Source organism: Numenius arquata, chromosome 28 (genome assembly GCF_964106895.1).
Source record: "Numenius arquata chromosome 28, bNumArq3.hap1.1, whole genome shotgun sequence".
Taxonomy (NCBI): Eukaryota; Metazoa; Chordata; class Aves; order Charadriiformes; family Scolopacidae; genus Numenius; species Numenius arquata.
This window is the reverse complement of record NC_133603.1, coordinates 2,282,904-2,306,198: the sequence shown is the minus strand read 5'-3', so window position 1 is coordinate 2,306,198 and position 23,295 is coordinate 2,282,904. Positions and strand designations below refer to the sequence as shown.

The 23,295-nt window shown below is 56.1% G+C and overlaps 1 protein-coding gene across 1 annotated transcript; it reads left to right on the top strand.

The window, feature by feature from the left end:
- The first annotated feature begins 13,310 nt into the window (after positions 1-13,310).
- LOC141476185 (C-type lectin domain family 2 member B-like) lies at positions 13,311-17,617 on the top strand. Its single transcript, XM_074164796.1, has 7 exons — positions 13,311-13,344; positions 14,408-14,546; positions 15,003-15,095; positions 15,195-15,379; positions 15,680-15,780; positions 15,960-16,088; positions 16,632-17,617. Exons 2-6 carry the CDS (start codon positions 14,414-14,416, stop codon positions 16,081-16,083), a joined length of 636 nt encoding a protein of 211 aa, XP_074020897.1. The 5' UTR covers positions 13,311-13,344; positions 14,408-14,413; the 3' UTR covers positions 16,084-16,088; positions 16,632-17,617.
- The last annotated feature ends 5,678 nt before the right edge of the window (positions 17,618-23,295 follow it).

Here is a 23,295-nt window from a genome sequence, read left to right as displayed (position 1 = left end):
CAGAGGTGCTGGAGAAAGGTCTTTCCCCCGGGCTGGGGACTGTGTGGGGTTTAGGGGGCAAGGGTTGGTAGTGGGGAGGGGTGGCTTCCTAGAGTCACGGAATGGTTTGGGTTGGAAGGGCAGGGACACCTCCCACCAGGCCAGGCTGCTCAAAGCCCCTTCCAACCTGGCCTTGACCACCTTCAGGGATGGGGCAGCCGCAGCTTCTCTGGGCAACCTGGGCCAGTGTCTCACCAGCCTCATCACGGAGAATTTCTCCCTTGTTTTCAATCTAGATCTCCCCTCTTCCAGTTTAAAGCCATTACCCCTTGTCCTCTTGATCCGTGCCCTTGTTAAAAGTCCCTCCCCATCTCTCCTGTAGCCCCTTTAGGGCCTGCGAGGGGCTCTAAGGTCTCCCCGGAGCCTTCTCTTCTCCAGGCAGAGCAACCTGTGCTGGTTTGGGCTGGGGCAGAGCTAATTTTCTTCCGGGGCTGGGTCGGGGCTGGTTTGGATTTGTGCTGGAAACGGTGTTGGTAACACAGGGCTGTTTTGGTTACTGCTGAGCAGGGCTCACGGCGAGTCAAGGCCTCTTCTGCTCCTCACACCGCCCTGCCAGCGAGCAGGCTGGGGGGACAGCTGACCCCAACTGACCAAGGGGACACTCTGTACCGTGTTACGTCATGCTTGGCATATGAAGCCTGGAGAAGAAGAGAGGGGACATTCGGAATTGCTGCTTTTGTCTTCCCAAGTCACTGTGGCGCTGATGGAACCCCTGCTTTCCTGGAGATGGTTGAACCATCCTGGAGATGGCCTACCCATGAGAAGTAGTGAATGAATTCCATGTTTTCCTCTTTCTGCATGGTCCTGGTTGGGGTTAACCATGACAACCCCCAACTCTCTCAGCCTGGCCTCACAGCAGAGGGGCTCCAGCCCTCACAGCATCTCTGTGGCCTCCTCTGGCCCCTCTCCAATGGGTCCGTGTCCTTCTGATGTTGGTGGCCCCGGAGCTGGAGGCAGCACTGCAGGGGTGTCTCCCCAGAGAGCGTGGGAAGCAGCAGAGCGTAGAGGGGTCGCTGCTGTGGGGAGGAGCGGACAAGATGGGGCCCCAAGAGTGACCAAGGGGGTGTTCCATCCCATCTGCCCCACGCTCGGTATAAAAGCTGAGGGATCAAAGGGTCAGGCCTCTTTCTCCAATGGCCGAAGTCCGAGGAGGACCCTGTGTCCTGGGTCTGGCAGGGATAGGGTTAATTCTCCCCAGGACCTAGCAGGGACACAGGTATTCCATCCCATGGGAGCCATGCCCAGGGGGTAACAGGAGCTAGCCGGGGAAGGGGAGGGGCAGGAAGTCGGGGGGGGGGGGGGGGGAAGAGGAATTCATCCCCCAGGGGAGCGGACCTGTCGGGGGGGGGCGTCCCCTGTGCGGTCGGCAAGCGGTGGTATCTGTACTCCTGGTTGTATATTCCTCTGTCGGTGTTATTACTGTTGTTGTTTCTTGCTCCCCTTGCTGTTCTGTTAAATTGCCTTTGTCTCAACCCACGAGTTTTTGCCTTTTTCTTCCGATTCTCCCCTCCCGGCTGCGCTGGCGGGGGGGGCCTGATCTGAGCGAGCGGCTGCCACGGGGTCCTTTGCCGTCTGAGGCCAAACCACGACACCCTGTCTGTTTGTCTGCCTTTGACCGGATCTGTGCGTTCCTGACTCCAGATCTGGAATCCAGTTCCCATCCACGGCAGAGTCCAGTCTGGAACTTCCCCAGTGCCTGCAGGTGACATCATCCTGGGAGCTTGGTCCAACTTTGTATCTATTTCATTATTTCTATTTTATTTTATTCAAGTAGTTTAGTTTGTTCTCAACTTGTAGATCTCTTTCTCTCTCCCCCTTCTCTCCTTGGAGGGAGAGATTGGGGAGAATGTCTGTCGTCTTGTCACTGGTCAATCCATCCCAAAGCAGGACACATAAAAACCTGCTTTTGTTCTGTGGTGATGGAGCTGGAGCAGCTGCTCCCAGAGGAGCTGGGCACAGAAAGCTCGGTGCAGGGCCGAGGGGCCACAGAACCAGGGGCTGAAGTGGCCCGTGTGTGGCTCCTGTGAGAGTCAGAGTCTGAGTCACCCTGGAACTGTTTTCTGTCTGGTTTTGTTTTTGTGGTGTTTGTTTCTTTGTGGGGTTTTTTTTTTTTTTTTTGTGTTAAAACATGATGAACTACCCCTGGTGCTTCTCTCTTGCTGGGGCAGGGCCCTACTGGAGGCAGCCCTGTCCCCTCCCCTCCTCACCCCCGGGGGTCATTTTCCATCCTGGCTTTTTCTTTCCAACCCAATCCAAGGGTTCCAAAGGACACGCTCGCTCCTGTGCTGCCTCTGCAAGGCCATAATAGAGAAAACTTGTTCTTAGTACTTAAACCCTTCATAGCACCAGAAACGGCTCAGGTAAAGAAGGTTATCAGCTGGATTGTGGTTCCAGTCCCTCATCAACTGGTGTCCAGCTCTTGGGACATTGCCCAGACATGGTGACCAAAGGCCTTTGTCACCTCCCATTTTCCCCCAGTTTGCTGCTCAGGACAAAAGGTAGGTGCCTGCTCCACGCTGGCACCAGCAAATGCCCCTTAGGTGGATGGCCGTGGCTGGGCTGGATGGAGGGGCCACAGCCCCTTTTTGGGGGACACCATGGCAGGCAGAGGAGTGACATGACGTGCCCCTGGGATACTGAGTTGGTTTAACCCCAGCCGGGACCACACAGCCCCTTGCTCACTGCCCCCAGCTGGGATGGGGGAGAGAATGGGAAGAGGAAGAGGTTTTGTCCCAACTGTTGGTGGCCCCCCAGGCCACTTGCTGGTGGGACAGTGTGAGGAGCAGACCAGGCCTTGACAGCCCCCAAAGCCAACCCCATCCCAGCTGAACCCAGGACAGATGCCCGTTGCTGCTTCACCTGGGCTGCCCGTTGCCCCTGGGGAGAGCCTGGCAAAGCCAAGCTTTGCTCCTGCTGGGATGAGGGAAGAGGAGGGGAGTTGCTCCAGGCCAGGAAAAGAAGCGGAGAAGGTGCTATTGAGGTAACATGAGGTTTGGGATGAGCTCCTTCATCATTAGAGAACATAAATAGCCCCAAAGATGTCCCTGCTTGGGCTTGGAATTGCCCTGACCCAGGGGCAGGACCTTGCTCTCGGCCTGGTTGAACTTCATGGAGTTGGCACAGTCTCACCTCTCCTGCCTGTCCGGGTCCCTCGGGATGGCACCCTGTCCCTCCAGCGTGGTGACCGTGGCCACTTGTTTTGCCGATTGATGGGGTCAACAGAAAGGACACAGACACCAAAAGGAAGAGTTGACTTATTTTACTATTTATTTCAAGGTAATACAAAAGGAAGGTAATGCTTTCAGTTAAAACAATAAGGTTTATGTACGCTAGCGTTAAGCAGCAAAGAGAATAAGCAGGGTAATGCACCTAATCATTACTGCATAAGGTTCACTCCAGTGATTAAGGAAGATCCATCTCCAGTTGCCCTAACACTTTACCAGCATCCAAATCCAGAGGTTAAGGAGGAACCCAAGGGAGTTTTTCTATCTAGTTTGGCTTTGACCACATATCTCTCAACAACTATATTTATTGATACTAAAATAGATGAGTAACACATTGCATATCTGATTAAATATCATATCCGATTAATGCTATGCATATTAGAGATATCGTTGGGTTGTGAGGTTCATCTAGGGGTCAATTTTAGTTGGAGGCCTATTGTTCAGGCCTCAGTTCTTCAGTCGTCTCCTCCAAAAGCCTCTGCAGGGTTTCTTCATGCGCGTTCATTATCTCTGTGTCCAGCTGCTCCAGCTGGGCCAAAAGAGAGGACTCCTGCTTCTCCAGGATCTCGTGCAACTGCCTAAATGTCGTCACAATCTTCTGCTTTGCAGCTTCTGTCCTCTCCTGCCAAGGGCAAGCCGAAGCGGGGAAAGGGAAGCAGAGAGCAGGACAAGAGTCAAGGGTGGGCCATGCCTTAGTGGGACTCACCAAAAAGAGGCCTTTGGGGAAGAGACAAAGCCCCTCTCCCTTCCCCACACCCCTTGAGCATCACCCACTGTCCCAGTTTGAAGTAAAACTGAACCAATTTTCTGTTCTGTGACTTTCCATCCTAGCTAGGCCTCCTCTAACTCTCTGAAATTAACGGCATATTGTGGAGAAAACTGCTCGTTCTCAGAATGGTAAGCCCAATGTTTGTGCTCCAGGCCAAGGGATGGTGTGCAGGGAGGCCCTTGCTTATCCTTATTGCTATAACAACCAAGGTCATCCCATTTCGTTATTTGCCCCCTTAGAGGGTCGGAAACGGAAAAAACGTAGAGGGGTCACATCGGTGGGGAGGAGTGGACAGGAGAGGTGACCCAAACCTGACCAACTGGGGTATTCCATCCCATCTGCCCCATGCTCAGGATAAAGGCTGAGGGATCAAAGGGTCAAGCCCCTTCCTGCAATGGCCGACGTCCAGAGAGGACTCTGTCTGTCCACCTGCCTTTGATCCTGATCCGTGTGTTCCTGACTCCAGAGCTGGAATCCAGTTCCCATCCGTCGCGGAGTCCAGTCTGGGACTTCCCCAGTGCCTGTCGGTGACGTGACTGTCATCCTGGGAGCTTGATAGGGTTTTGTATATATTGTATCTATTTCATTATTTTCTTCTTTATTTTTATTTTAATATTAATTCTTCATTTAAGTAGTTTAGTTCATTCTAAACTTCTGAATCTCGTTATCTCTTTCTCCTCCTCTCTCCTCTTTTGGGGTGGGGAAGGGCCATCTGTCGGTCTGGTTTTGGTAAATTAGGCCGAAACCGCAACAGATTTATTGGCACCCAACGTGGGGCACGACAACTGTGGTCTGATAAGATTGCCTGAATAGTTTGAATTCCAGCTTGCTCAGGGAGAACCGACAGCTTACATCATGTCGTACCTACAGAATATCATATATGGTGTTTTTAGAGAGCTTTGTATGAAGTTCATTGACGCAGTGGTGTTAAACTGGCCGAATATATGGAAAGGTTTATTTGTTTTTGTGTGTGGATGCGGTGGCTCAAGCGTGCTGTATTCGTGTGGATGTGCCTCCAGATGTATAATGTGGTCAGTTGGATTGCTATGGTACCTGCATTGCTCCGATGCTGGGACAGTGGAGCTAATTCCATAGACTTAGATGGCAGAGAAGCCAACCAGCTGGGAAATCTGGCCAACGAGGGAGGTATTGATAAAGCCATTGGGAATAAGGCAGAGGTTCTCAGTCTCTGGAGGCGACTGTTATCAGCTGTAAAGAGCAGATATCACTTTAAGGATGATATCCAATGCCGTCCAAGGCAATGGACCAGCATGGAGAAAGGTATTAAATACCTGAGAGAACTGGCTGTTCGAGAAGTGATTTATGGCGATTGGCAAGTGACTATAAATCCTGATGAAATGCCGTGTCAACGACCTTTGTTTAAAAGGTTTGTGCAGAGTGCACCATCAGTGTATTCCCACACTTTGTCAAGGATGGTCTGGGGAGCATCTGATACTGATACACCAACTGTAAATGAGGTGGCTGATAGGGTGCGGCAGTATGAAGATAGTCTCTCTCGTCCCATCAGTGTTGCAGCAATAGAAAACCTGACTAAGAAAGTGGCCGAACAAACTGAGAAGATGGCTGAACAGAATAAGACACACAATGAGACAATGGAGAGAATGACCAAGGCAATAGTTGAGCAAAACGAGGCAATTTTTCACAAACTGCTTGAAAAACTTGCTGAGATTGGGAGAGAATCTGACTCTTCTCCAGCCCAGACCCGAGTTGTTGCAGCCCAGACCCGAGTTGTTGCAGCCCAGACCCGAGTTGTTGCAGCCCAGACCCCAGCTCCTGCCCAGACCCGAGTTGCAGCCCAGACCCCAGCTCCTGCCCAGACCCCAGCTCCTGCCCAGACCCGAGTTGCAGCCCAGACTCCAGCTCCTGCCCAGACCCGAGTTGCAGCCCAGACCCCAGCTCCTGCCCAGACCCGAGTTGCAGCCCAGACCCCAGCTCCTGCCCAGACCCGAGTTGCAGCCCAGACCCCAGCTCCTGCCCAGACCCGAGTTGCAGCCCAGACCCGAGTTGCAGCCCAGACCCGAGCTGCAGCCCAGACCCGAGCTGCAGCCCAGACCCGAGCTGCAGCCCAGACCCGAGCTGCAGCCCAGACCCGAGCTGCAGCCCAGACCCGAGCTGCAGCCCAGACCCGAGCTGCAGCCCAGACCCGAGCTGCAGCCCAGACCCGAGCTGCAGCCCAGACCCGAGCTGCAGCCCAGACCCGAGTTGCAGCCCAGACCCGAGCTCCTGCCCAGACCCGAGTTGCAGCCCAGACCCCAGCTCCTGCCCAGACCCCAGCTCCTGCCCAGACCCGAGTTGCAGCCCAGACCCGAGTTGCAGCCCAGACCCGAGTTGCAGCCCAGACCCGAGCTGCAGCCCAGACCCGAGCTGCAGCCCAGACCCGAGTTGCAGCCCAGACCCGAGCTGCAGCCCAGACCCGAGCTGCAGCCCAGACCCGAGCTGCAGCCCAGACCCGAGCTGCAGCCCAGACCCGAGTTGCAGCCCAGACCCGAGCTCCTGCCCAGACCCGAGTTGCAGCCCAGACCCCAGCTCCTGCCCAGACCCCAGCTCCTGCCCAGACCCGAGTTGCAGCCCAGACCCCAGCTCCTGCCCAGACCCGAGTTGCAGCCCAGACCCCAGCTCCTGCCCAGACCCGAGTTGCAGCCCAGACCCCAGCTCCTGCCCAGACCCGAGTTGCAGCCCAGACCCCAGCTCCTGCCCAGACCCGAGTTGCAGCCCAGACCCCAGCTCCTGCCCAGACCCCAGCTCCTGCCCAGACCCCAGCTCCTGCCCAGACCCGAGTTGCAGCCCAGGCTCCAGCTCCTGCCCAGACCCGAGTTGCAGCCCAGACCCGAGTTGCAGCCCAGGCTCCAGCTCCTGCCCAGACCCGAGTTGCAGCCCAGACCCGAGTTGCAGCCCAGGCTCCAGCTCCTGCCCAGACCCGAGTTGCAGCCCAGACCCGAGTTGCAGCCATTAAGAAAAAACACCCTCCTATGAGACCAACCAAAGGGAAACAGGCCTCACTCCGAGGTTTCCTGGGGCTTTGCCTCTGCAATTATGGAGAGGACATGAGGAGATGGGATAAAAAAACCTACTTCAGCCCTACAGTCACGAGTGCTTGAGTTGCAAGGTAAAGCAAAGAGAAGAAAGGATGGGTACATGAATATGGCTGCTCCAGTTCAGAATATGCATTGCCCCTGTCCAGACAGGAACTCTCCTTGCAATTGGAGATGCTGTCCTCAGCATTAGGGTTGCCCTGCCTCCAGCCAGGAGGAGGAGAGGGATAACCGAGTTTATTGGACTGTGTGGAATCGATGGCCTGGCACATTAGAGCCATGAATGCATAGAGCCCTGGTGGACGCTGGTGCACAGTGTACCCTAATGCCATCGAATCATAGAGGGACAGAATCGGTCACTATTGCAGGAGTGACAGGAGGATCTCAAGAACTGACTCTACTGGAGGCCAAAGTGAGCTTGAATAAGAATAAATGGGAAAAGCATCCTATTGTGACTGGCCCAGATGCTCCGTGCCTCCTTGGCATAGACTACCTCAAGGGAGGGTATTTCAAAGCCCCGAAAGGGTATCGCTGGGCTTTTGGTATAGCAGCTGTAGAGACTGAGGGTGTTACACAGCTGTCTACCTTACCTGGTCTTTCAGATGACCCTTCTGTTGTAGGATTGCTGAAGGTTGAAGAACAGCAGGTACCACTTGCTACTTCCACGGTGCATCGACGACAGTATCGCACTAACCGTGATTCTTTGATTCCCGTTCAGAACCTGATTCGTCGGCTGGAGACCCAAGGAGTGATCAGCAAGACTCGCTCACCCTTTAACAGCCCGATATGGCCAGTGCGCAAGTCTGATGGTGACTGGCGGCTAACAGTGGACTATCGTGGCCTGAATGAAGTCACACCCCCGCTGAGCGCTGCTGTGCCAGACAGGCTAGAACTGCAATATGAACTAGAGTTGAAGGCAGCCAAGTGGTATGCTACAATTGACATTGCTAATGCCTTTTTCTCTATTCCTTTAGCAGCAGAGTGCAGGCCACAGTTTGCTTTCACCTGGAGGGGTGTCCAGTATACCCGGAATCGACTGCCCCAGGGGTGGAAACACAGCCCTACTATTTGCCATGGACTGATCCAGACTGCACTGGAGAAGGGTGGAGCTCCAGAACACCTGCAAGACATTGATGACATCATTGTGTGGGGTAATACAGCAAAAGAAGTTTTCAAGAAAGGTAAGAAAGTAATTGAGATTCTTCTGAAAGCAGGTTTTGCTGTGAAAAGAGGTAAGGTCAAGGGACCTGCACGAAACATCCAATTCTTGGGAATTAAATGGCGAGATGGCCGTCGCCAGATCCCAATGGAGGTGATTAACACAATAACAGCTATGTCCCCACCTACTAACAAAAAGGAAACACGAGCCGCCTTAGGCGTTGTGGGTTTCTGGAGAATGCATATTCCAGGTTATAGTCAGATTGTGAAACCTCTCTATGAAGTGACTCAAAAGAAAAATGAGTTTGTGTGGGGTCCTGAGCAACGACAAGCCTTTGAACAAATTAAACCAGCGATTGTGCGTGCGGTAGCACTTGGACCAGTCCGAAAAGGACAGGACATTAAAAATGTGCTGTACACTGCAGCTGGAGATAATGGCCCTACCTGGAGCCTGTGGCAGAAAGGACCAGGGGAGACTCGAGGTCGACCCCTGGGATTTTGGAGTCGAGGCTATAAAGGCTCCGAGGCCAACTATACTCCAACTGAGAAAGAAATCTTGGCAGCGTATGAAGGAGTTAGAGCTGCTTCAGAAGTAATTGGTACTGAAGTACAGCTCCTCCTGGCGCCCCGATTGCCAGTGTTGGGCTGGATGTTCAAAGGTAAAGTTCCTTCTACTCATCATGCCACTGATGCTACCTGGAGTAAGTGGGTTGCCTTAATCACACAGCGAGCTCGAATAGGAAACCCAAATCGTCCAGGAATTGTAGAAGTGATCACAAACTGGCCCGAAGGCGGAGATTTCACAATGCCACCAGAGGAGGTGGTAACACGTGCTGAGGAAGCCCCGCCATATAATGAACTCTCAGATAATGAGAAACAGTATGTTTTGTTCCCTGATGGATCTTGTCGTATTGTAGGAAAGCATCGAAGATGGAAAGCTGCTGTATGGAGTCCCACACGACGAGTTGCAGAAGCTACTGAAGGCGAAGGTGAATCAAGTCAATTTGCAGAGGTAAAAGCTATCCAGCTGGCCCTAGACATTGCTGAGCGAGAAAAGTGGCCGATACTCTATCTTTATACTGACTCATGGATGGTGGCAAATGCTCTGTGGGGATGGTTAAAGCAGTGGAAGCAGAGCAACTGGCAGCGCAAGGGTAAACCCATTTGGGCTGCTGAATTACGGCAAGATATTACTGACCGGCCAGAGAAACTAGTCGTGAAAGTACGCCATGTAGATGCCCACGTACCTATGAGTCGAGCCACTGAGGAACATCGGGACAATCAGCAAGTGGACCGAGCAGCTAAGATTTTCCAGACAGATTTAGACTGGGAACATAAAGGTGAATTGTTCTTAGCTCGATGGGCCCATGACACTTCAGGTCATCAAGGAAGAGATGCAACGTACAAATGGGCTCGTGACCGAGGGGTGGATCTAACCATGGACGCTATTGCGCAGGTTATCCACGGCTGTGAAACATGCGCCGAAATCAAGCAAGCTAAAAGGTTAAAACCTTTGGGGCATGGAGGTCGGTGGTTGAAATACAAGTGTGGGGGGGCTTGGCAAATGGACTATATCACACTCCCTCAAACCCGCCAGGGTAAGCGTTACGTGCTTACAATGGTGGAAGGAAGCACCGGATGGTTGGAAACCTATGCCGTGCCCCGTGCCACTGCCAGGAATACCATCCTGGGCCTCGAAAAGCAAGTCTTGTGGCGACATGGTACTCCAGAAAGTATTGAGTCTGACAATGGAACTGATTTCAAAAACAATCTTATAAGTAGCTGGGCAAAAGAACATGGTATTGAGCGGATATAGCATATTCCCTATCATGCACCAGCTTCTGGAAAAATTGAACGATACAATGGATTGTTAAAAACTACCCTAAAAGCGATGGGTGGTGGATCCTTTAAAAATTGGGACAAGCACTTAGCGCAAGCTACTTGGTCAGTTAATACCAGGGGATCCATCAATCGAGGTGGTCCTGCTCAATCAGACCTTTTCCATATTGTAGAAGGGGATAAAGTCCCTGTGGTGCATGAAAGGAATATGCCAGGGAAAACCGTATGGGTTTTTCCTGCCTCGGGCAAAGGCAAACCCATTTGTGGGACTGTTTTTGCTCAAGGACCTGGATGTACTTGGTGGGTGATGCTGAAGAAGGGAGAAGTTCCATGTGTACCTCAAGGGAATTTGACCCTGGGTGAGAATACTTCATTCTGAGTATGATGTTAGTTGTTTATAATAACAGTGTTCTGTAAGTGTTTTTCAGGATGACACTGCAATGATGAAGCCTAGCCGGATTGATCAAGTGGCATCTAGTAAAACTTCTCCCAGATGGACATGTTACCCATGGGCACGAACCACAACGAATTTCACACTGTCTTTCCTACCCTGAGAACCTGATCTGCTGTGAAATGGTCTTAGCTTTTGTATATAGAGATAAATTATAACTGAGTGACTTACATAGATCTATCTATATACGTATGTGTGTATAGATTTTAGAGATGATAGTACTTGTAATCTAAGCATGATGCAAATGGTATGGAATAAGGGGTGGAACGTCCCGGTTTGAAGTAAAACTGAACCAATTTTCTGTTCTGTGCCTTTACATCCTAGCTAGGCCTCCTCTAACTCTTTGAAATTAACGGCATATTGTGGAGAAAACTGCTCGTTCTCAGAATGGTAAGCCCAATGTTTGTGCTCCAGGCCAAGGGATGGTGTGCAGGGAGGCCCTTGCTTATCCTTATTGCTCTAACAACCAAGGTCATCCCATTTCGTTATTTGCCCCCTTAAAGGGTCGGAAAGGGAAAAAACGCAGAGGGGTCACATTGGTGGGGAGGAGTGGACAGGAGAGGTGACCCAAACCTGACCAACTGGGGTATTCCATCCCATCTGCCCCATGCTCAGTATAAAGGCTGAGGGATCAAAGGGTCAGCCCCCTTCCTGCGATGGCCGATGTCCAGAGAGGACTCTGTCTGTCCACCTGCCTTTGATCCCGATCCGTGTGTTCCTGACTCCAGAGCTGGAATCCAGTTCCCATCCGTCGCGGAGTCCAGTCTGGGACTTCCCCAGTGCCTGCCGGTGATGTGACTGTCATCCTGGGAGCTTGATACGGTTTTGTATATATTGTATCTATTTCATTATTTTCTTCTTTATTTTTATTTCAATAGTAATTCTTCATTAAAGTAGTTTAGTTCATTCTAAACTTCTGAATCTCGTTATCTCTTTCTCCTCCTCTCCCCTCTTTTAGGGGGGTGAAGGCGGGGGGAAGGGCCATCTGCCGGTCCGGTTTTGGTAAATTCAGCCGAAACCACGACAGCTTCGTGGGATGATTGGGGTGTTCGGAAAAAAAACCTGTGGTCCGGTGGATTGTGACCATCGAAACGGAAGAGAAGCGTTAAGTGAGAGAGAGAGTAAAAGCGAAAACCTTGTTGAAACGGTTATAAATCCCAAGAAGCGGGATTGGCAGATTTGATATCGGCGTCTGCAGAGCGGGAAAAGGAGCCCGCTTTGGGACAACAGCCCCTCCCGGTCCCTCGGGGCAGCTCTTTCAGCGATGGAGGCAGCAGCCCCCTAACACCCCCGGGCGACACCGATTCCCAGCCCCCCCTTCCCTCGGGGCAGCTCTTTGGGTCGCTCCCGGCAGCGCCCAGCCCTGGGTTCAGCTCCCATCGCCGCCCCACAACCCCCCTTCCCCTCGCTGCTCCCCGACGCCTCGCCCCGGGGGTCCCCCACGCCAGCCCCCGCCCTTCACGCCGGGGCCAAAACCAGCCTTTTTCTCCTCAAAAAACCCCCAACCCCTAGCCCTAAGGGATCTTAAAAAAACCCGACAGAAGGGATGGGCAGAGCTGGGTTCTCCTGGTGAGGGATATGAGTTGATTAGCGTCAATAGGCAAGTTTTAATGAGGAAAAAAATGACTTGGGGTTATAAAAGAGCGGGTTATAACATGATGACTGCGGGTTACGAACCATCCATCCCCCCGGCTGCGCCCCGTTCATCTTCCTCTCGTTTCCTGCGCCTCGCAGCCAGCCCCGCCCTGCGGCACCAGTTGAGGTAGTCTCCCTTAATGGGGTGTACTATAATTAGTCCGACTGCCTTGGCAAGATTGGGGTGGCAAGAGAGGACTGGGGTGACAGGAGAAGACTGAGGTGACAAGAAAAGTCTAGAGTGACAGCAGAGGACTGCTTTGACAAGACCCCATTAAAAATACCGTAAGGAGGAGCGCTAAAACGGGCTGGAAAATGCCCCCCGGTCCTCAAGTGCCCGCGATCGCTCACCGCCAAGCCCCGCTGCAGCAGGCGGCAGCCGAGGAGGCCGTTCTTCCTCCTGAATCCTCCCTCCCTGAGCTCCCACCCAGGGAGGGACCGGCCGCGGGGAGCAGGGTCCAGCCCCAGGGATGCGACGGGCAGAGGAAAGAAGTTTGCCTTATCCAGGGAAAAGATTTATTTATGTGCATAAGAATGTCCCGGCCAAAGTGAGGCACCTGGAGGCGGTTTCCCAGGGGGTTTTATGGAGAATCATCAACTGGTTTGTGAGTGAAGGGACCCGCAAAGCCCCTGGAGTCCAGCCCCCTGCCCCGGGCAGGGACATCTCCAAGCAGAGCAGGTCGCCCAGAGCCCCGTCCAACCTGCCCGGGGGTGTTTCCAGGGACGGGCCATCTCCCCCCTCTCCGGGCAACCTGGGCCGGGGTCTCCCCACCCCCAGCGGAAAAACACTTCTTCCTCAGCCCCACTCCCAATCTCAGCCCGTTTTAGCACTTTGGGGCTTCCAGCCGCCAAAGCACGTCACTAATGGCCAACTCCCGCCCTGACAGTGACCAGTGACCGCTGAACCCGGCAAGGAAACCTCTTTTCCCCTTCTCGGGGGCTCCCCATAGCCCGTGCCCGGACGCGCTGCCCCGGGGAATTTTCCACAGTGTGAAAAGGGGAGGGGATTGAAGGGGGAGGGAGGGGTGTTTCTTAAAGGCAGCCTCCGATTGGCTGCCTCCCCCGCCAGTCTTCGCTCTTGCGCGCTGATTGGAGGGATGAGTCGGTTTTAAGCCCGGCCGCCGGTGACTGCGCCCGCAGAGAGCGGCGGCTGCGCGTGGTTTCGTGCGGGGACAGGTAGGGGCTGGGCCCGTTTCCATATTCCCCCCCCCCGGACAGCGAGGGCTAGGGGTCCCCCTGATTCCCCCAATCCCAGCAGTGCCCAGCGAGGGACTAAGGATCCCCGGGTTCTCCCCCAACCCAGAGAGAGCCCGGGGACTCCCGCTTCCTCTCCCGACCGTGGCTCTCCGGAGCCCGTCCCGACGGGGTGCGCGTTCTCCCTCCCCCCCCTCTCCACGAGGTGCGCGTTCCCCGCCCCCCCCGTCCCCCCCCGTCCCGTCCCTGCGTCCCGGCGGGGTGCGCGTTCCCCGCCCCCCCCGTCCCCCCCCCCCGTCCCGTCCCGGCGGGGTGCGCGTTCCCCGCCCCCCCCGTCCCCCCCCCCCGTCCCGTCCCGGCGGGGTGCGCGTTCCCCGCCCCCCCCGTCCCCCCCCCCGTCCCGTCCCGGCGGGGTGCGCGTTCCCCGCCCCCCCCGTCCCCCCCCCCGTCCCGTCCCGGCGGGGTGCGCGTTCCCCGCCCCCCCCGTCCCCCCCCCCGTCCCGTCCCGGCGGGGTGCGCGTTCCCCGCCCCCCCCGTCCCCCCCCCCCGTCCCGTCCCGGCGGGGTGCGCGTTCCCCGCCCCCCCCGTCCCCCCCCCCCGTCCCGTCCCGGCGGGGTGCGCGTTCCCCGCCCCCCCCGTCCCCCCCCCCGTCCCGTCCCGGCGGGGTGCGCGTTCCCCGCCCCCCCCGTCCCCCCCCCCCGTCCCGTCCCGGCGGGGTGCGCGTTCCCCGCCCCCCCCGTCCCGTCCCTGCGTCCCGGCGGGGTGCGTGTGCCACCGGCTTCTTCCCCCCAAACCCCTCTGCCGTCCCCGTATCCGTTCTGCCTCATCTGCTTCCTCCCTCCTGGACCCGCTCTCCTTTGCTCAGGCCGCTCCCTGAGCTCCCGGAGGCCTCGTTTGTTGCCCGACTTGCTGGGGACAGGCTCCCAGGGGGAGCAGGGACAGGGTGTCGCTGGGTGTCCCTGTGGGGTGACAGGCTTTGGCAGCAGTTGCGATCCCTTGGGCGCAAGGTCTTGCTTGTTGTGAGCCAAGGGATTTCCCTTTCCAGGGCGCCATGGGGGAGAGGAACGGTTTCTGCTCCAGGGATGGGAACGTGGAGGAGCCCCTGAGTCCCCCTGAGGGAGGAGCGTCCCCCCACCCAGAGGTGCCTGGGGCTGCAGGCAGAAGGATTCACGGAAGAGTCCTGGGTGAGTGCAGGGTCCCCCCTGTTGGGAGGGGACAGTGTCCCCATGGCTGTGTCACCCCGTGAGGACTGGGGCTGGCAAGTGTGAGGCTTCTTCCAGCTGTCTGGAAATATCCTCGTATTCTGCTCGGTCCTCACTGGGGGTGGCTGTAGCAGCCCCCCCATCTCTGTCTGTCTGGCAGCTCTCCTGCTGCAGGCTGTCCCCCAGTGTGTGTGTGGTGACAGCCTTGTCCCTGCTCTGTGTGACTGTTCCTTGCTGCCAGCTGGGAACGGCCCCATGGCAGTTCCTGTGCCCAGGGAGGGGACTGAGAAGCTGCAGCTGAGTGGGAGGGGGGTAAAAGGATGTGTGGGGGTGGTAAAAGGGTCTGTGGGGTCCCTGCCATGTTTCCTGAGCAGCTGGTGTTGGGGTTGGGAGGGGGACAGCACCATCCTCACCCTGAGTGACTCTTTCCCCCTCCAGACAAGCTGTATCCACATCATCTGTGGGTCCTGGTGGTGTCTGTGCTGGTGGCTCTGGTCCTGGCTCTGGCCGCGGCTGTTGCTGTACTCTCAGGTAAGGGAGGAGCGGCTGCCTCCTTCCCTGCCCCACGCAGCTGTGTCCCCTGGTCCCTGCGGAGCCCAATCCTCTGCCCTTCTGCCCTTCCCTCTCCAGCAGGAAGACATGGAGGGGATCCAGCTGTGCCTGTGGCTCCGGTGCTGGCGTGTCCTGATGGCTGGGTCGGGTACCGCAATGTCTGCTACTACTTCTCGAGGGACCAGGGGAGCTGGGAGTGGAGCCAGGAGCAGTGCTCCTCGCGTGGGGCCTCGCTGGCCGTGCTGAGGAGGGAATGGGAAATGGTGAGTGAGGGGCTGTTGCGGATGCGTGAGGGTTTGGGTGGATTCCTGTGTTGGGTGGAGAGCCTGGGGTGGGAGCAGAGCTGTGTCAGAGCAGGACCAAGAGCGCTGGCCTGGATGGTGAGCTCCTGGAGCTTGTTCGAGCAGGTGTGGGGTGGGAGCTGCTGCTAACGCAGGGCCAGTGGTAGCCGTGTGGGGCCAGGGCTGCCTGCAAGGCTGGTGGGACCAGTGTGAGGCTGGGACAGGGACTGGTGTGGGGCTGGCAGCATCTCCTGACTGTTGGCTTCTCTCTTTCCTGCCCAGGAGTTTCTCTTACACCTGAAGGGCAACATCGATTACTGGATTGGGCTGCGGAGACGGGGCGAGCGCCTGGAGTGGGTGGATGGCAGCAGCTTCAACCAGACGTGAGTCCCGTTGGGAGCTGGGGCTGTGGGGAGACCATCCTGCGGTGGGACGGGCAGGGTCCTGGTGGGAGGTGTCTGCTGGGGCTGTCCCTTTGCAGGCAGCCCTTGTCTCCTCCTGCTGCTCGAGGGGACAACCGTGACCCCCACGGTACCAGTGGTGTCTGTGCTGCTTGTTGCAGGATCCCAGTGGTGGGCAAAGAACCTTGTCTGTTCCTGAATGACCACGATTTCATGAGTGCCCGCTGCTCCCAGCCATGGCCTTATCTCTGCAGCAAGCCCCAAGAGCTGATGGGAACCACTTGACAGAGGTGCTGGAGAAAGGTCTTTCCCCCGGGCTGGGGACTGTGTGGGGTTTAGGGGGCAAGGGTTGGTAGTGGGGAGGGGTGGCTTCCTAGAGTCATGGAATGGTTTGGGTTGGAAGGGCAGGGACACCTCCCACCAGACCAGGTTGCTCAAAGCCCCTTCCAACCTGGCCTTGACCACCTTCAGGGATGGGGCAGCCCCAGCTTCTCTGGGCGCAACCTGGGCCAGTGTCTCACCAGCCTCATCACGGAGAATTTCTCCCTTGTTTTCAATCTAGATCTCCCCTCTTCCAGTTTAAAGCCATTACCCCTTGTCCTCTTGATCCGTGCCCTTGTTAAAAGTCCCTCCCCATCTCTCCTGTAGCCCCTTTAGGGCCTGCGAGGGGCTCTAAGGTCTCCCCGGAGCCTTCTCTTCTCCAGGCAGAGCAACCTGTGCTGGTTTGGGCTGGGGCAGAGCTAATTTTCTTCCGGGGCTGGGTCGGGGCTGGTTTGGATTTGTGCTGGAAACGGTGTTGGTAACACAGGGCTGTTTTGGTTACTGCTGAGCAGGGCTCACGGCGAGTCAAGGCCTCTTCTGCTCCTCACACCGCCCTGCCAGCGAGCAGGCTGGGGGGACAGCTGACCCCAACTGACCAAGGGGACACTCTGTACCGTGTTACGTCATGCTTGGCATATGAAGTCTGGAAAAGAAGGGAGGGGACGTTCGGAATTGCTGCGTTTGTCTTCCCAAGTCACTGTGATGTTGATGGAGCCCTGCTTTCCTGGAGATGGTTGAACCATCCTGGAGATGGCCTACCCATGGGAAGTAGTGAATGAATTCCCTGTTTTCCTCTTTCTGCATGGTCCTGGTTGGGGTTAACCATGACAACCTCCAACTCTCTCAGCCTGGCCTCACAGCAGAGGGGCTCCAGCCCTCGCAGCATCTCTGTGGCCTCCTCTGGCCCCTCTCCAATGGGTCCGTGTCCTTCTGATGTTGGTGGCCCCGGAGCTGGAGGCAGCACTGCAGGGGGGTCTCTCCAGAGCGCGTGGGAAGCAGCAGAGCGTAGAGGGGTCGCTGCTGTGGGGAGGAGCGGACAGGATGGGGGCCCAAGAGTGGCCAAGGGGGTGTTCCATCCCATCTGCCCCACGCTTGGTATAAAAGCTGAGGGATCAAAGGGTCAGGCCTCTTTCTCCAATGGCCGACGTCCGAGGAGGACCCTGTGTCCTGGGTCTGGCAGGGATAGGGTTAATTCTCCCCAGGACCTAGCAGGGACACAGGTATTCCATCCCATGGGAGCCATGCCCAGGGGGTACCAGGAGCTGGCCGGGGAAGGGGAGGGGCAGGAAGTCGGGGGGGTGCGGGGGGTGTGGGAAGAGCAAGTCATCCCCCGGGGGAGCGGAGCGGTCGGGCGCATCCCCCGTGCTGTTGGCAAGCGGTGGTATCGTACTCGTGGTTGTATATTCCTCTGTACTCGTGGTTGTATATTCCTCTGTCGGTGTTATTGCTGTTGTTGTTTCTTGCTCCCCTTGTTGTTCTGTTAAATTGCCTTTGTCTCAACCCACGAGTTTTTGCCTTTTTCTTCCGATTCTCCCCTCCCGGCTGCGCTGGCGGGGGGGGCCCGATCTGAGCGAGCGGCTGCCGCGGGGTCCTTTGCCGTCTGAGGCCAAACCACGACACCCTGTCTGTTTGTCTGCCTTTGACCGGATCTGTGCGTTCCTGACTCCAGATCTGGAATCCAGTTCCCATCCACGGCAGAGTCCAGTCTGGGACTTCCCCAGTGCCTGCAGGTGACATCATCCTGGGAGCTTCGTCCAACTTTGTATCTATTGCATTATTTCTATTTTATTTTATTCAAGTAGTTTAGTTTGTTCTCAACTTGTAGATCTCTTTCTCTCTCCCCCTTCTCTCCTTGGAGGGAGAGATTGGGGAGAATGTCTGTCGTCTTGTCACTGGTCAATCCATCCCAAAGCAGGACACATAAAAACCTGCTTTTGTTCTGTGGTGATGGAGCTGGAGCAGCTGCTCCCAGAGGAGCTGGGCACAGAAAGCTCGGTGCAGGGCAGAGGGGCCACAGAACCAGGGGCTGAAGTGGCCCGTGTGTGGCTCCTGTGAGAGTTAGAGTCTGAGTCACCCTGGAACTGTTTTCTGTCTGGTTTTGTTTTTGTGGTGTTTGTTTCTTTGTGGTTTTTTTTTTTTTTTTTTTGTGTTAAAACATGATGAACTACCCCTGGTGCTTCTCTCTTGCTGGGGCAGGGCCCTGCTGGAGGCAGCCCTGTCCCCTCCCCTCCTCACCCCCGGGGGTCACTTTCCATCCTGGCTTTTTCTTTCCAACCCAATCCAAGGGTTGCAAAGGACACGCTCGCTCCCGTGCTGCCTCTGCAAGGCCATAATAGAGAAAACTTGTTCTTAGTACTTAAACCCTTCATAGCACCAGAAACGGCTCAGGTAAAGAAGTTTATCAGCTGGATTGTGGTTCCAGTCCCTCATCAACTGGTGTCCAGCTCTTGGGACATTGCCCAGACATGGTGACCAAAGGCCTTTGTCACCTCCCATTTTCCCCCAGTTTGCTGCTCAGGACAGAAGCTTGGTGCCTGCTCCATCCTGGCACCCCCAAACGTCCCCCAGATGGATGGCGTTGGCTGGGCTGGGTGGAGGGGCCACAGCCCCTTTTTGGGGGACACCATGGCAGGCAGAGGAGTGACATGACGTGCCCCTGGGATACTGAGTTGGTTTAACCCCAGCCGGGACCACCCAGCCCCTTGCTCACTGCCCCCAGCTGGGATGGGGGAGAGAATGGGAAGAGGAAGAGGTTTTGTCCCAACTGTTGATGCCCCCCCAGCCCACTCGCTGGTGGGACAGTGTGAGGAGCAGACCAGGCCTTGACAGCCCCCAAAGCCAACCCCATCCCAGCTGAACCCAGGACAGATGCCTGTTGCTGCTTCACCTGGGCTGCCCATTGCCCCTGGGGAGAGCCTGGCAAAGCCAAGCTTTGCTCCTGCTGGGACAATGGGAGAGGAGGGGAGCCTGCTCCAGGCCAGGAAAAGAAGTGGAGAAGGTGCTATTGAGGTAACATGAGGTTTGGGATGAGCCCCTTCATCATTAGAGAACATAAATAGCCCCAAAGATGTCCCTGCTTGGGCTTGGAATTGCCCTGACCCAGGGGCAGGACCTTGCTGTCGGCCTGGTTGAACTTCATGGAGTTGGCACAGTCTCACCTCTCCTGCCTGTCCGGGTCCCTCGGGATGGCACCCTGTCCCTCCAGCGTGGTGACCGTGGCCACTTGTTTTGCCGATTGATGAGGTCAACAGAAAGGACACAGACACCAAAAGAAAGAGTTGACTTATTTTACTATTTATTTCAAGGTAATACAAAAGGAAGGTCATGCTTTTAGTTAAAACAATAAGGTTTATGTATGCTAGCGCTAAGCAGCAAAGGGAATAAGCAGGGTAATGCACCTAATCATTACTGCATAAGGTTCACTCCAGTGATTAAGGAAGATACATCTCCAGTTGCCCTAATACTTTACCAGCATCCAAATCCAGAGCTTAAGGAGGAACCCAAGGGAGTTTTTCTATCTATCTTGGCTTTGACCACATATCTCTCAACAACTATATTTATTGATACTAAAATAGATCAGTAACACATTGCATATCTGATTAAATATCATATCCGATTAATGCTATGCATATTAGAGATATCGTTGGGTTGTGAGGTTCATCTAGGGGTCAATTTTAGTTGGAGGCCTATTGTTCAGGCCTCAGTTCTTCAGTCGTCTCCTCCAAAAGCCTCTGAAGGGTTTCTTCGTGCGCGTTCATTATCTCTGTGTCCGGCTGCTCCAGCTGGGCCAAAAGAGAGGACTCCTGCTTCTCCAGGATCTCGTGCAACTGCCTAAATGTCATCACAATCTTCTGCTTTGCAGCTTCTGTCCTCTCCTGCCAAGGGCAAGCCGAAGCGGGGAAAGGGAAGCAGAGAGCAGGACAAGAGCATCAAGAGTCAAGGGTGGGCCATGCCTTAGTGGGACCCACCAAAAAGAGGCCTTTGGGGAAGAGACAAAGCCCCTCTCCCTTCCCCACACCCCTTGAGCATCACCCACTGTCCCGGTTTGAAGTAAAACTGAACCAATTTTCTGTTCTGTGACTTTCCATCCTAGCTAGGCCTCCTCTAACTCTCTGAAATTAACGGCATATTGTGGAGAAAACTGCTCGTTCTCAGAATGGTAAGCCCAATGTTTGTGCTCCAGGCCAAGGGATGGTGTGCAGGGAGGCCCTTGCTTATCCTTATTGCTATAACAACCAAGGTCATCTCATTTTGTTATTTGCCCCCTTAGAGGGTCGGAAACGGAAAAAACGTAGAGGGGTCACATCAGTGGGGAGGAGTGGACAGGAGAGGTGACCCAAACCTGACCAACTGGGGTATTCCATCCCATCTGCCCCATGCTCAGGATAAAGGCTGAGGGATCAAAGGGTCATTCTCCTTCCTGCGATGGCCGACGTCCAGAGAGGACTCTGTCTGTCCACCTGCCTTTGATCCTGATCCGTGTGTTCCTGACTTCAGAGCTGGAATCCAGTTCCCATCCGTTGCGGAGTCCAGTCTGGGACTTCCCCAGTGCCTGCCGGTGATGTGACTGTCATCCTGGGAGCTTGATAGGGTTTTGTATATATTGTATCTATTTCATTATTTTCTTCTTTATTTTTATTTTAATAGTAATTCTTCATTAAAGTAGTTTAGTTCATGCTAAGTTTCAGAATCTCGTTATCTCTTTCTCCTCCCCCTCTCTCCTCTTTTGCGGTGTGGGGAAGGGCCATCTGTTGGTCTGGTTTTGGTAAATTAGGCCAAAACCATGAGAGCAGGGCAGAGTAGCCACCGAGCCAGGGGGTGAAGTGGCCCTTGTGGGGCCTCCATGAGAGTTAAAATGGAAATGGAGATACTATTGCTGGTTTTTGTTCAGTTTTAATAAAGCTTCATGAGTTCCCGTGCGTGTTTCTCTCCTGCTGGAGGCAGCCCTGTCCCCTCCCCTCCTCGCCCCCGGGGCCCCTTCCAATCCTGGCTTTGGGAATGTTGGAGGACACGGCTGGGAGGGGGCGGCTGCCCCCCCCCGGTCTCCTCCCTCTATCCCTGGCAGCGTGGGGTGCCGGCGGTGGGAGGGGGGTGGCTGGAGCCCCTTCCCATCCTCTCCCGTGCTTTCCTGCCCATGGGGGGGTTCCGGTGCCCCCCAAATCCTGACCCTTCGAGAAGGTGCTGCTGCAGGAGCTGCCCAAAAGCAGCCGTGGGCGTTGGGTGAGCTCACCTGGCCGTGTCCCGTGGCTGTGCGGGAGGGCCCCTTCCTTCCCGGTGCTCCCGTTCTGTCCCTCCTCCAGCGTCCCAGAAGCTCCATCCTTCCCTGGGCGGGGGGTCGCCGGCACCGTCTCCCCTTCTCCTCGCAGCCCTTCTGCCTCCGCGCTGCTGCCGCAGCCGCCCCCTGGCTCAGCGGGAAGGAGGCAAAGTGTAAACCCCCCCCCGTTTCCTCCAAACTATTTGGGACAATACAGAGGCATTTGGGGATAATTCAAATACTTAAAGAGAATTCAGAGGCATTTGGGAGGAGTTCAGAGTTATTTTGGGAGGAAGTCAGAAGCATTTGGGGCAATTCAGAGGTATATTGGGAGAATTCAGAGGCGTTTGATGCGGAACTGGGAGTTATTTGGGGAGAATCCAGAGGTATTTGGGGGCGGTTTAATTCTTGTGGGAGAATTCAGAGCCGTTTGGGGAGGAAAAGGAGGCTGTCGAAGGGGCGGCAGCAGCGGGCGCAGCCCCCGCTCCCCTCCCGGACACGGGGAGACCCGACCCGGAGGGGGTGGAGCGGACCTGGTTGGGAACCGCGCCGGTGCCCCCCCTCCAGCGGGGCGCCTTGGGTGGGACCTGATTGAGAACCCCCCGCGCTCGCCTCCGCCGCTGGCAGCGCTTTCCCGGCCCCGGCGCCCAAAGAGCCCCGAAATGGGGCTAAAGGATTATGTCTTCGCAATCAGCCCGTTATATGCCTTAGCCAAGATTTCGAAGCTCAGCACGCTATTAGGCACTTACTTTATGGCTTCGAGTTGCAACAGCGTAGTTTTAGACTGGACACGAGGAAGAAGTTCTTCACAGTGAGAGTGGTCAGACACTGGAACAGGCTGCCCGGGGAGGGGGTTGAGTCACCATCCCTGGATGTGTTTAAGAGTCGTTTAGATGTGGTGTTGGGGGATATGGTGTAGGAAAAAACTTTGCAGAGTAGAGAAGATGGTTGGACTCGATGATCCCACGGGTCTTTTCCAACCTGAATGATTCTCTGAACCTGCTCCAGGCCGGGCAAAGGAGCGGAGAAGGGGCCACTGAGCTGATGTGAGGTTTGAGATGAGCTCCCTCCTCCTTAGAGAAGGTATTTGGCAAGGAACTGCTGCGGGGAAAAAACACTCCCTTCAGCTCAGGGTGAGTCCTGAGCTCTCACATTAACAGCCCCTCCCCCCCCCGGCTCGTTCTTCCGCTGCTTTTCCGGGAACAGGACGGTTGGTGAGTCCTTCGGTCCCCCCGCGCGGAGCAGCAGGAACCAGCAGAAGAGCTTGGTTCTGGGTCGACGCAGGTAGGGATGCACCCACCCCCCCACCTCCACACTCCCCCCCCCACCCCCCGGCGGCCAGAGAGGTGTCGGGCACCCCCCAAACCCCCCTGCTCCCCGCTGCTGCACGGGTCCCCCCCTCTGAGCTGGGGCTCCCCCGCTGCCTCTGGCCCCGGGGCTCCCTCGGGCTGCGCTGGGTTCCAGGGAGGGGCTGGTCCCGCCGGGGCTTTCCCGGGTGTGGGGGGGTCCAGCTCCAGGCCCCCCCTGCACAGTCCCCGCCTCCGCCTGCGGGCGTTGGAGTTCTCATCCTCGGTGGGAGGGTTCGCGGAGGAGGCGGTTCTGCTTCTCCGGGCGCGGAACTTGCGCTTTTCCTTGGCCGGTGGAGCCCGGGATGCGGGGCTCGGCTGGAGGGAAACGGGAAGAGCTCCGTCTGTTCCTCCCTCATCTGCCTTCCTCCCTCCTTGATCTGCCTCGCTGTGTCCCTCGCCCTGACTTCAGCGAGGAGGGTGCTGGCCCTCTTGGGGTCCAAGGGCCGCTCCCTGGGCTCCCCGAGGCTGCCTTTGTCTCCCCGGTCGCTGGGGACAGGCTGCGGGGTCCCGGGGGGAGCGGGGACGGGGCAGGGCTTCCCTGGCATCGCCTTCCTGAGCCCGGGTGTCACCGGG